Consider the following 13,196-nt stretch of genomic DNA (forward strand, 5'->3'; position numbering starts at 1 on the left):
GGGGTTGCAAGACTGGGCCTTCGGAGCTGGTTTCTTTATGAAGATAACATGCGGTATCTTCCAGCACCGGATGCAACCTAGGCCCCGGAGCCTAGTAGAAGGACAATCCTGGAGAGGGGGCCGCCCACGGAGACTTAGAGGTACAGAGCAACACTGGGGTAGCACGACAGAGAGGAAGTGGGTTCCGGAGCCTCGACAAGTGCACATGCGCAGAGACCAGTACCTGGCAGCCGGGAACGCGCAGTTTTAAGAGGTTCCCAGGAGGGCCCGGAAGCAGCCGCTCTTAGTTTCCGGCAACAGGTTGGCGGCGGCCGCGCGACCCGGAAGTATTCCCATTTTGCGTCGTCTGGGCTCGGGTGGCGGCCCGGCTCCAGACCGACGCGCTAATCATGGGGTCATCAAAGAAGCACCGCGGAGAGAAGGAGGCGGCCGGCACGACGGCAGCGGCCGGTACCGGGGGCGCCACCGAGCAGCCGCCGCGGCATCGAGAGCATAAAAAACACAAGCACCGGAGCAGCGGCGGCGGCAGCAGCGGCGGCGAACGACGGAAGCGGAGCCGCGAGCGTGGGGGCGGGAGCGGGAGGCGCGGGGCCGAAGCGGAGGCCCGCGGCGGCGCCCACGGTCGCGAACGAAGTCAAGCGGAACCCTCGGAGCGGCGCGTGAAGCGGGAGAAACGCGATGACGGCTACGAGGCCGGTGAGGGTGGGGCGGGGGCGGGGCAGGGTCTTGGGGTGCGCGGGACGGAGGGTGCAGGGTGACGCCGAGGGCCTTCTGCCATTCGTGCTAAAGACTCCCTCTGGTTGTTGGGGATTAAAGACTTACTCCCCATGTTAAGCTTCCTGAAGATCTGGGTCTTCTGTGTTGGGTGGTTGCGTGAGGTACGAGCATGCACAGCGGCAAGGGAAACCTGACCTGGGCGAATGTGTTGGGCTTGTCTTGAAGCAGTAAGATACGCTTGGATCTGAACACCAAGGACCCTATGCTGTAAACACTGTTGAGAAATTTGCGCTTCGTGAAGATGGTAGGGAGCCGAGGGTTTGAGTAGGGAAGTGAGTTGATTTACTTCATATGATAAGATCACTGAACTGAGAGCTTGTCAAAAATAGTAGAGACCGAGACGTGAGGGATGTCAGCCCAGCCAGGTGAGGATTATAGTGAGTATGCATGTTTTTCCATGCTGCCAGGTGGAGAGGAGTGGACAGATTGATAGGTGTTTAGAACGTGGAATGAACTAAACTTAGTGCCTGGACCGAGGATGGGAGGGATGAGGATTAGGGAACGTCCCCTTGAGTTTTGACCTCATCAGGCTGCTGAATTGTGGTCATCTGCTGAAATTACATTTAGAAGGTTAGCGGATTTGAAGCAAGTGAGAACGGCACAGTTTCGGAGAGCTTTGTGGTTTGTGCGCATGGGAAAACCTACCGTTGAAGCGGAATAGAATGAATTTGGACCAGAGTGTATTCAGGAAAGCAAAGAAGTGCCCTAGAGTGTGTGGAGGAGGAACTAGGGTCAGAAGTAGGACTTGATAAATACCAGTAGCTCAATTGTGGGTAAAGGATCATACTTAAAAAATAAAGAGTAGCCAAATGGGAGGAAAACTAAGTTGGGTCGTAGGATCTGTACAAAGAGATAATTGCTGAAAAGACTGAGTGATTAACAGCGCCACACACCACAGGGCATTAAACAAAAACAAAGCTTTTAAACCATCGTGTGGATCTGTACCTCGTGCATACTTAGTGCTTATGGAGGTCAGAAGAGGGCATTAGGTCCCCTGGAATTGAGTTAGGTGGTTTTGAGCTGCCATATAGATTCTGGGAACCAAATCTGGGTCCTCTGTAAGAACCACAAGTACTGTTATCCATTGAGCCATCTCTCCAGCCCCAAATTGAAACTTTTTGAAAATAATCTGCTAATTGGAAAAAGGAAGATTTGGGACTTCCAGAGTCCATGTAGAATATGGGATCTGGAGCCTACGTGGAGGAGGAAGGGCCCTGTTAGGTTTAAAGAACAGGAGATGGGCTGTAAGTAGTGAGGGATAGGGGACTTGACGTCCTGGTGACGTCTTCCTCTGTATGATGTTTGTTGAAGTTCCCTCCTGTTTGTGGGGTGGCAGAGCAAGTCCAGAGTACTTATTTACCTATGTCCGCAACATCTGACCTGGGAGGCACCCTTGTCAGTATTCCTTGACTGCACACACTGCTGTGGGCAGAGAGAGCTGTGCAGTTCAAGGCAGAATTCTCATTCTGTCAGTAATTTTGATAGCACTTCCTGAGAACAAGAGCAGAAGGGCTGAAGGTAGAGTACGCAGTTTTGGAGGGGCACAGTGAAGGATGCAGAGAGTTGAACCACTTGGGTCAGAAAGAAAGGGAAGAGACAGTGTTGCTAGACAGGGTAGCAGCTGCTGGGGAGCTGGGGGAAAGAAGGCTGCTGTTTTCTGGTGTCATCTACCCAGGTGCTGGTGAAGGGCCCTTGTCTTCGAACTTGCAGCTGGAGCCCACAGTGTTGCTTCTTGGTCCCATGTTCATGGGTCCCTTAAGCCATCCTCCTTATTGTTCTAGCTGCCAGCTCCAAAACTAGCTCTGGAGATGCCTCATCACTTAGCATCGAGGAGACCAAGTAAGTAGCCCATGTGCTGTCTGGTTTTCCCCTGAGAACAGGTACACCCAGCACTGTCGCTACAGAAACCCTTGCACTGCAAATGGAGCCAGTTAGAGCTGGGGTAGCCACATGAGTCAGTTAGCCAGCATGGGAGCTACGGTGGAGGAAACAGACCCAAGAGGAAGGAGAGCCTTCCCCAATTAGGTGTTCCCTGGTCTGGAAGCCTGTGTCTTCATGCCCTAGGCTGCTGGGATTAGGGCCTCTCTGTCTCCCTTAGGGCCACTCATTCTCGCCTTGTTTTCACCTCCTACCTATCCATAAACACACTTGCTACCCATTTCTCAGGTAAATCCTAATACTTCTGTCTCTTGTCTTCAGTAAACTCCGTGCAAAGTTGGGGCTGAAACCCTTGGAGGTCAATGCTGTCAAGAAAGGTGAGTGTTGGGCTGAACTGGGGCATCTAAGTGGGGCTTAGCATGTAGAGGCAACTCCATTTAGTAGCCTTACGTATGTTTTGTCAGACTTGTCTTTTGTGTCTTAGTGGGGATCTGAGATACGTTTTTCTTGTGTGGTCTTGGCACCTTCACCCTGGCTTTAGGCAGGCTGAGGGACTTGCACAGTTGCTGTGGGCTAAGTGGTCTTGGTTTGCTTTTATAAAAATAAGCATGCTCACCAAAAAATAAGCTGACAGGAAAAGCCCACGTGATCTGAGAAGCTTTGGAAGGCATAGAGGGGGGAGGTTCCTGTCACACTATGTGGAGTGACAAAGTGGGGAGCAAGGGGTGAGGTAGGAATAGGGAGGGGAAAGTTCTTCCCCTCTCCTGGCCCCTTCTGGCCCCTGGGCTGGAAGGGGCAGGGTGAGTGGCTCCCTCCTCTCCCCACCAGCCATGGGCAAGCATAGCCTCACGTCTGGGCCCCCCTTCCAGAGGCGGGCACCAAGGAGGAGCCCGTGGCAGCTGATGTCATCAACCCCATGGCTTTGCGACAGCGTGAAGAACTACGGGAGAAGCTGGCAGCTGCCAAGGAAAAGCGGTTGCTGAACCAAAAACTGGGGTGAGGGTTTTCTGGCCTAGCAGGAAGACTCTCTTTGCTTCCTTGCCCCTGGGTCAGACTGGGAGAACACATTTGGGTTCCATCTTAAGTGTCCTCCCTCCTCAGGAAAATAAAGACTCTCGGGGAGGATGACCCCTGGCTGGATGACACTGCAGCCTGGATTGAGAGGAGCCGGCAGCTGCAGAAGGAGAAGGACCTGGCGGAGAAGCGGGTGAGAACCTCTGGCGGTGTGGGGCAGTGGCCAGGGGTGAGCTGTGCTCAGGGACTTGGGTTCTCCACAGTTTCACTGCAAAGCCTGTCCTTCAGTACAGCAACTTGCTAGGGTCCTAGGTGCCTTTTGGTCACTGAGTTGAGGTTACTGATCATCCTTCCTTTTCCCACAGGCCAAGCTACTCGAGGAGATGGACCAAGAGTTTGGTGTGAGCACTCTAGTGGAGGAGGAGTTTGAGCAGAGGCGACAGGTGAAGCTGCAGCATCCAGATACTTTCTGGTGGACACTGGCCTTGATGTGGGCATCCCAGGGTTGGGTGTCTTCTGGCTTCTGACTTGGTTGGTTCTTTGCCTGCAGGACCTGTATAGTGCCCGGGATTTGCAGGGCCTCACTGTGGAACATGCTATCGATTCCTTTCGAGAAGGGGAGACTGTGGTCCTCACCCTAAAGGACAAAGGTGAGCTGAGCTGGTTACTCTATGTGGGGTGTGGGCACTATTAAACTGGGGCGGGTGGGAACTATGCTGTCTATGCTGTTTCAGGAGTCCTGCAGGAGGGGGAGGACGTGCTGGTGAATGTGAACATGGTGGACAAGGAGCGGGCAGACAAGAATGTGGAGCTGAGGAAGAAGAAGCCCGACTACCTGCCCTATGCAGAAGATGAGAGTGTGGATGATTTGGCACAGGTTTGCCTGTGGGGCAGAAGCTGGGGCAGATGATGTGTGGTGCTAAGAAAGCTACAATTTCATGGCTTCCCAAGAGTTGCCCTAGGTCCCAGCCACCCTCTTGTCTTGCAGCAAAAACCCCGCTCTATCCTGGCCAAATACGATGAAGAGCTGGAGGGCGAGCGGCCGCATTCCTTCCGTTTGGAGCAGGGTGGCATGGCTGATGGACTGAGGGAGCGCGAGCTAGAAGAGATCCGGGCTAAGCTACGGCTGCAGGCTCAGTCTCTGAGCTCTGTAGGGCCCCGGCTTGCCTCTGAGTATCTCAGTCCTGAAGAGATGGTGAGTCTCTCCTTTGTGCTAGGACAGTTCTACCTCCTCTGGTCACACGCTGCCAACGTGAGCTTGGGAGGGAAACTGAGTGTTGGCATAACACTTGGTTCCTGGGTGATCAGTGAATGGCAGCCTACAGAAGAGCTAGTGATGAATAGGGACCACTGAACCAGTGGGCCTGTGTTTATGTTCCAGTTCTGTCCCCAAAGCAGCTTGCTCCTTGGGTGAGTCACTTCACAGCCTGGGCACCCATGTGGACTGATGATGTGGCCATCTTTGGAGGCTTGCTGTGAGGAGTGATAGGAAAATGGAGGTAGTGGTGTCCAGGACTCCATCCCACTCCTCTGTGCTCCTCTCTGAAGGTGACCTTCAAAAAGACCAAGCGGAGGGTGAAGAAAATCCGAAAGAAGGAGAAGGAAGTTGTAATGCGGGCAGATGACTTACTGCCTCTTGGGGACCAGACTCAGGATGGGGACTTTGGATCCAGGTATGCTTCTGCACAGTGGGGGGTATGAGGGTTGGGCCAGCCTAGGGAACACCAGTCACTGAACTGTGCCATCCTCCTAGGCTTCGGGGCCGGGGTCGGCGTCGGGTTCCTGAGGTGGAAGAGGAGGCCCTAGAGGATGAGGAGAAGGACCCTGTGACCCAGCCCCCACCATCAGATGATAATAGAGTAGAGAACATGGATATCAGTGATGAAGGTTCGGGTTTGGCTAGCAGGGAGTGGGGTGGATCTGTGGGCCAAGGAGGTAGTGTGAGCAGGTGTCTTCCATGTTTCCACCAGAGGATGGGGGAGCTCTTCCGTCAGGGTCCCCAGAGGTGCTGGAAGAAGATGAAGCAGAGCTGGAGCTGCAGAAGCAGCTGGAGAAGGGGCGGCGTCTGCGGCAGCTGCAGCAACTCCAGCAGCTTCGAGACAGCGGCGAGAAGGTGAGGCTGAGCATGGAAGCTGATGTGTGGTTTGGGCTTTTCCCTGTGAGCATGTGAACCTGCCATTACATGCAGCACCCACATTCCCTCAGGAGTCTCTTGTGTTTAGAACATCTGGTTAGGACCAGGTTTCTTGATTTCATTCGTAACTCCGGTATGGTAGACTCCATAGGTAGTAGGGAGCCATTGCTGCGTTTGCACAGAGTGAGGCCTCAGAAACCAGAGGGGACGTGGAGCCCCATTTGGAAGATCCATTGTGTGTGTGGAAATAGCTGGGTTATTGCCACCAGGGTGGATCTGTGGGCTCTTGAGTCTCTGTGGTATCACCCCAGAAACTTGGGGTCTGCCCACAGCCTCTCCCTCCCCCAGGTGGTGGAGATTGTGAAGAAGTTGGAGTCTCGCCAGCGCGGCTGGGAGGAAGAAGAGGACCCTGAGCGGAAGGGGGCCATCGTGTTCAATGCCACTTCTGAATTCTGCCGCACGCTAGGGGAGATCCCCACCTATGGGTTGGCTGGCAACCGGGAGGAACAGGAGGAGCTCATGGTGGGTCTCGCTGTTCCCCTGGCCTGGTGTCTTTAAAGTGGTAGCTTCTGTTCCAATGCTCAAAGGTTGCAGGAGAGGGCTAGGGCTGCCCTAACTGACCCTAACTTCTGGTCCCAGGACTTTGAAAGGGATGAAGAGCGCTCGGCCAATGGTGGCTCAGAATCAGATGGGGAAGAGAACATCGGCTGGAGCACCGTCAACCTCGATGAGGAGAAGCAGCAACAGGATGTGAGCACTGATGGGGCGTGGATGTGGGGACCTGGACTCATTGTCCAGTGTCCCAGAGCTTCCCATGGGGGGCGGGCACTAAACCTCCAAGAGCAAGTTGGGGAATCCGTTAAAATTGGTGTCATAGCCTGGCCTGGTGGGGTGGCTGTTTTGCAGACGAGATGGGGTAGTTTGCTCCCCATCTTCCTCTACCCCACATTTCTCCTCTCTCTCTAGTTCTCCGCTTCTTCTACTACTATCCTGGATGAGGAACCCATTGTGAACAGAGGGCTGGCTGCTGCCCTGCTCCTGTGTCAGAACAAAGGTGTGGGTTCAGGCTAGGAGCCTTGGCAGTCGGGTGCTATGGTAGGGAAGGGCTGGGTGGGTGTCTATGGGTACAGCATGACATCCTTGGGTCTGCACTGCTACCTCTTCCTCCCAGACTCAGTGCTTTGAGCAGCTCTCCAGCTCCTGAGCCTCGGTTTGCCTTTCTGTGGTCCAGGGTAGGAACACCTTTTCTTCTTCTGTGCCCTAAAGGCTCTGATCCTTGAAGAAGTGCACTGAGCTAAACAATACCCTAGGGTCTAGACCCCAGCTCTGCAGTCTCCTTGGGGAGGTGATGCTCTCTCACGTCTGTTTTCTTGATCTGTAAACCAGACGTGACATGTTCACATGCTGAGCAAGGCTCTGAGGGATGTTAGCACTCACGTGAAGCTGGGGCCGTGGGGCCTGCTCTACTCAGGCTGTCTTGGCTATATGTCTGCCTGAGGCATAGGCCTCCTGGGTATCACAACTTCTCTGTCCTCAGGGCTTCTGGAGACCACAGTGCAAAAGGTGGCCCGGGTGAAGGCTCCCAATAAGTCACTACCCTCAGCTGTGTACTGCATCGAGGATAAGATGTGAGTGTGGCAGTGAGGGCAGGAAGCGGGGCAGATGTGAGCATGCCTGTGACACGAAGCTGGGCTGCTGAACATGCAGTAGACAGCAGGCAGCTCACATTGCACTCCTCTCTCCTTGGTCTAGGGCTATCGATGATAAGTACAGCCGGCGGGAGGAGTACAGGGGCTTCACCCAGGACTTCAAGGAGAAGGACGGCTACAAGCCTGATGTTAAGATTGAGTACGTGGACGAGACGGGCAGGAAACTGACTCCCAAGGAGGTGAGCAGGGTGCCGTGAAGACGGGGTCAGGTCAAGGGTGACTAGGTCAGGATAAAGCCAAAAACACCTTCACTCCCAGCAAGGCAGGACAACATTCTAGTGTTGGGGAATATTATTTTAAGGTATGTTATTCTTGTTTATGTTGCATTTTTTTAACTCTGTGAAGCTGTGGTACTTTGCCTGTCTAAAAAATACCCGATGCTCTAATAAAGAGCTGAACGGCCAATAGTGAGGCAGGAGAGAGGAATAGGCAGGGCTGGCAGGCAGAGAAGATATAAGTATGAGGTGAAATCAGAGAGGAAAAATATGAGGGAGAAAGGGATTTGGGAACAAGAAAGGAAGGAGGGCTTGAGGGGTCAACCATCCAGCTACTCAGCCAAACACAGAATAAGAAGGAAAAAAGGTATACAGGAATAGAGAAAGATAAAAGCCCGAAGGCCAAAGGTAGATGGGATAATTAATTTAAGAAAAACTAGCAAGAAACAAGCCAAGCTAAGGCTGGACATTCATAACTAAGAATATGTAGGACCCCGCACTTTTTTGTGGATACCCACATCGAATCCAGGCGTGCGTTTTTCCGAACTCGGGCCCATGAGAATGGACGACTGTCCTGAGGGTTAAAAGAGACACACACAAAAAGAGACCTTTGCTCATTTACCAGAGTAAATGGCCACTTTATTAAACTCAAGTCGGGTATTTATACCAGTGGGCAACCAGGATCAAAAAGGCAAGGCCTCCTCCCAACAAAAGCAGGAAGGAGAATAAAGGCCCCAGTAAAGGAAAACTCCTCCCACCCAGAGGGGGCTGGGGAACCTGGCCTCTGTGGGAGTTTTTCCCCAGGCAGGTGGTCGAGGGTACAAGGCAATGTCAGACAGGTTAGATGGGCCTTGGCGCCTGAGCTTCTTTGAGACAGGTTGAGAAATTACCATTTTAAAGTAAAATAGATCCCTCAGGCTAATGTACCAGGCTGTAACAAAACCAAGGACAAAACTAGTGGGAAGCTTAGCTGGTTAGCGTAAACATTATTTGTATCCAGTATTTTGGCCTCAAGGATCATGGAGGACAGGGTCCCACAAGAATAAGCCGGGTGGAGGTGGCACACACCTTTAATTCCAGCACTTGGGAGGCAGAGGCAGGTTGATCTCTGTGAGTTCAAGACCAGCAAAAAGAATAAGCCTCTGTGTGTGATTTATTTGGGAGCGAATTGTAGGCTCCCCCAAAGCTCAAAGAGTGAAAGAGCAAAAGCATTCCAGGGGCCTGACTGCCTACCAGTTGGGGACCTTGTGAGGTGACAGAACCTTGCCCCAATTGCTAACTTTGGTGGGAACAGCACAGCCGTTTCTACAGGCTATCAGGAAGGTTTGACACCCGTGCTGCCTGCTGTACCTGAAGCCCCCAGCCTGAGGATGTTCATCCTTGGGGCGGTATCCAGGCTTCTGACTCCCGTCCTTATTATGTATGTTAACTCCACATTTGCTGGGCTCGGCCCCAGCTCCCAGAGGCAGGTCTCACCCTATATTCCTAGCACCTGGGTTGCACACAACCCATGTATGATGCCCAGATTTAGGTCCTTGTCCCATCTCTTCTCTTTCTCACACTTGAGCCTAATCCTGGGTTGGGTGAATCAGCACTCCCAGTCTGTTGCGAAGCTCCTAGTGGATGTGTGTGTTTCTGGTGTCCTGGCCTGGCATTTCTGATGTTCATGTGTGTTTTGTATCCCCAGGCCTTCCGGCAGCTGTCCCACCGCTTCCACGGGAAGGGTTCAGGCAAGATGAAGACTGAGCGGCGGATGAAGAAGCTGGATGAGGAAGCGGTGGGTCTCCGGAGGTGGGAGGCTCTGCATTTTGGGTTCTGTAGGATATTCTGTGTCTGTACCCCTGTGCTGACTTTACTCTGGCTCCACAGCTCCTGAAAAAGATGAGCTCCAGTGATACGCCCCTGGGCACTGTGGCACTGCTCCAGGAGAAGCAGAAGGCCCAGAAGACACCATACATTGTGCTCAGTGGCAGTGGCAAGAGCATGAATGCGTGAGTAGAGGGCCGGGCGAGGGGCGCGGGGAGCGCTGTGCACATTCTCTCCAGTCTCACACCCTTTGCTCTCTTCCCCCTGCAGGAACACCATCACCAAATGAAGCCACCTTCCTCCCTTCCCTCCCAGATATGTTAAATAAAGTTCCCTCCTTATTTTTTCCTTCCTGGTCATGCTCAGTCTAAGATCAAACCTAGGAAACAAGACAGGCTGGGCCTCAGGTCATGGTTGGTTCTGTGACCTGGTGAGTTCCTGAGCCTCTGTTAGTCTCAGTACTGACATTTGAACAGTGGGAATGCTTGCTTCCCATGTGAGCCTGCAGTGAGTGCATCCACTCTCACTGATTATAGAAGAGTGAGATGGGGCTGGTCCTTACTGTGTGACTTGAAATCTAGTAAGTAGCAGAGGTGACAAGGGAAACCAGCCCATGCCCTCAAAGGACATTCCTCTGTGGAAGCTGACTCAGCGGGAACAGAAGCCCCTCCACCTAATGGTGTGGTCCCTGTTACACCTTGGCTGAGTTGACTTCGTCATCCCAAGTGGTTGTTACTTGTAGAGACTTGGTCACGTGGGTGTTGCTAGGGCAACTACCCTGTAATTTCCCTGGTTACAGTTTTTAGGGTGCCCAGCACTACCAACCCTTCCTGGCAGGGCAGAGATGCCACCTCCTGTCACCTGGGGGGAGGGCATTAGCATCAAGGGACTGGATTTGGCTTCTGAGTTTCACAGTTTACTGCTGTGTGACTTAGCTGAAGTTACTGAGTCTCGGGCTCTGAGCTGCAAGGAGAAGGCATGATCTCTGAATCCCACTCAGGCTTCATTGAGAAGCTATTTCACGTCTAGGCCTCTCCCAACATGGTATCTCATGGGAAGGCAGGGGTGTTCCCCATCCAGATATACTTCATAGGTACATCTTGGCCCTGAGGGTATGGTGACAGGAACCCAGGCCACAGGCCAGAAGTCCAGTGCCAGTTGTACCTTTGCTCCTTGTTCTGGAGCCCTTGTTCCTTCAAGCTATGCCTACATTCTTCTGAGGTCCCAGAGGTCATCTTCCAGCCTGGTGCTCTGCCTACTGCTTCTGCCCACCTGTTACAGAGATTTACTGTAATATACACCATTAGATGGATGTGACAGTGACTACCCCAGCATAAATAAAAACCGGAAGGAGGAGTCATGAGGCATGGCTGATGAATCGACAGTGCGTAGGGCTCAGTGGCAAGCGTGAGGCTTTGTTCTGCTGTTTCTGGATATTTTTGAAAATTTCCATTTTAAACTAAAAACATGTTGGCTTAGCAACAGAAAGTGCACTTTTGTGAAGTTCAATACGTTGAACAAGGATGTACCTAACAATGCTACAATCCACGGCCATTGGCAGAATGGGTAAATAGTTGATATTTCTGTAACAGAATGAAGAATGTGTGTGCATCTCATGCATATGAAGATAACCAGATGTGGAATTGTGCCTGTTTCCAATCTACAATGTAATAGGCAAATTTAATTTCTATTAGGAGTCAGAACAGGCTGGGTGGTGGTGCTGCAGCCCTTAATCCCAGCACTTGAGGCAGAGGCAAGTGGATCTCCGTGGGTTCGAGGCCAGTCTGGTCTACAGAGTGAGTTCACCAGGACAGCCAGGGCTACATAGAAACCTGTCTCGAAAAATAAAGTGAGAATAATAGTTGGGGGTGGACTCTGAAAGGGAACAGATTAGTTCTCTGACCCCGGAAATGCCTCTGTGACCTAAAATGACTCACAAAATACATTTTCTGCTTGAACACTTTCTATAAGAACTAATAGTTTCTATTTGTTCTATTTCCTGTTAACAGTTTTTCTTTCTTTTTTTTTTGAATTGAGGGTTTTTATTATGGTTTATATGGGGATGGGTGTCTCGCATCTTTGTGTCTGTTTACCACATTTCTTGCCTGGAGGCTGCAGAAGCCAGAAGAGGGGATGATCCACTGGAACTGTAGTTACAGGTGATTGTGAACTGCCACATTGTTGTTGAGGATGAAAACCCTGGTCCTATGGAAGAGGAGATAATGCTCATAACTGCTGAGCAAGTTCTCAGCTCCCCCCAAAGAGAATTTATTAAAAGATATTTTAAATGTAGATCTTAAGCATAAGGGTTAAGAGACACTCAGAGAAAGCAAAATGTACACAACTCAGAGTTGCTTGAATTAAGGTTTTTAAAATTTAAATTACATATATGTGTCTCCCAGCTCTCGGGAGGCAGAGGCAGCCTGGTCTACAAAGTGAATTCCAGGAAAACTAGTGTTCTTAAATGGAGAAACTATCAAAAGCAAAATGTGCGGAGGTCAGAGGACAGGTTGCGAGAGTTTTTTCCTTCCATGAGGCTTGGTCTAAGTGGTTCATCTACTGGTTCATCGTATAGGGCCCTGGACTGGGTATTATTTTTCCCCCCTCAAGTTCCTTGCTCCTTAATATGGACACATTTAAACCAAAGAGACCGTGCAGGCTCCCACCTCATTCCACATGCACCTTGATGCCTCTCTAGCTTGAAAACACTGAGGGAGGGCAGCCACCTCGTTGAACACATTTCCTCTACATTGTGGAACTTGCCTGAAGTTGTAAGGTCTCCACCTCTTGCTTTCTGTGCTTGACTTACAACCCGGAACTGATGAAGGACCCTGAGCCAAACTCTAAAGCCCCAAGTTTGCTCTGTACCACAGTACCCTTTTGAAGAGAACTGGGAGTCTCCTTTTCCCTCCCTGTCTGCTCCAAAGGTGCCTCGTGTTCTATAAGCAATTTCCCTGCAGGTTGTGCTTTTTGGCATTCCTAATGACCCCACCTCTGGAAGATTGGCAGCAATACCTTGTGGGAACTGCTATTTTGGGGATGATTCCATTTAAGACTTTTAGTTGCCACTGGGCCACACAGATTCTGAATGGCCCTTTGTAACTGCTTTTTAATGCATGTGCAAGAAGACAGGGTCCTGCGACCACCACAAAGAGCTGCCTTGATGGGTGATATGCTTATTGTGACCACTGCTTGTAACTTCCACAGTGTTGAAGAGTCACCAGAAACTGCTTGTACTATATTCCAGGAATCGGAGTCATGCAGTTGGAGCTCTCAGCACATGGAAGAACACACTCCTCATACAGGAGTTTCTAGGGTACACCAGTCAGGTTCACTGTACCTGTCACCAGCCTGAGTGGGAAACAAGTTTCTGGTGCTTGGTAACGCAAACAGTGCGATTAAAGAATAAGACAAGTATTTTAGAGAACCCCATTGAAGGCATTTATGAAAGGGTTTCCCAAATGTTTTTCTTTATTAGAACTGGTAAACAGTATAAATTAGTTACTTTTCTTGCTGTGATCAAAATACCTGGAGGATCCCTCTGCGCCCCCACAGTGCCTTCATGTTCACATATTTCTACACAAACCCACCTGAATATACACAATAAAGAGGCCAATAAAGAAATGTAGGAAACGTATGAGGAAAAGAATTTAAAGATAATAA

At 51.2% G+C, this 13,196-nt stretch overlaps 1 protein-coding gene across 1 annotated transcript; it reads left to right on the forward strand.

Moving 5' to 3' along the window:
* The first annotated feature begins 329 nt into the window (after positions 1 to 329).
* Positions 330 to 9,881, forward strand: Sart1 (spliceosome associated factor 1, recruiter of U4/U6.U5 tri-snRNP). Its single transcript, XM_087908215.1, has 20 exons — positions 330 to 696; positions 2,559 to 2,616; positions 2,977 to 3,032; positions 3,525 to 3,651; positions 3,757 to 3,862; positions 4,035 to 4,112; positions 4,220 to 4,319; positions 4,404 to 4,546; positions 4,658 to 4,864; positions 5,218 to 5,342; positions 5,423 to 5,556; positions 5,640 to 5,782; positions 6,152 to 6,325; positions 6,443 to 6,553; positions 6,770 to 6,857; positions 7,341 to 7,431; positions 7,556 to 7,691; positions 9,415 to 9,504; positions 9,597 to 9,718; positions 9,804 to 9,881. The coding sequence occupies exons 1-20, from the start codon at positions 390 to 392 to the stop codon at positions 9,820 to 9,822; spliced, it is 2,415 nt and encodes an 804-aa protein (XP_087764341.1). The 5' UTR covers positions 330 to 389; the 3' UTR covers positions 9,823 to 9,881.
* The last annotated feature ends 3,315 nt before the right edge of the window (positions 9,882 to 13,196 follow it).

The sequence above is a fragment of the Myodes glareolus genome, chromosome 7, assembly GCF_982192425.1.
Source record: "Myodes glareolus chromosome 7, mMyoGla1.1, whole genome shotgun sequence".
Lineage (NCBI taxonomy): Eukaryota > Metazoa > Chordata > Mammalia > Rodentia > Cricetidae > Myodes > Myodes glareolus.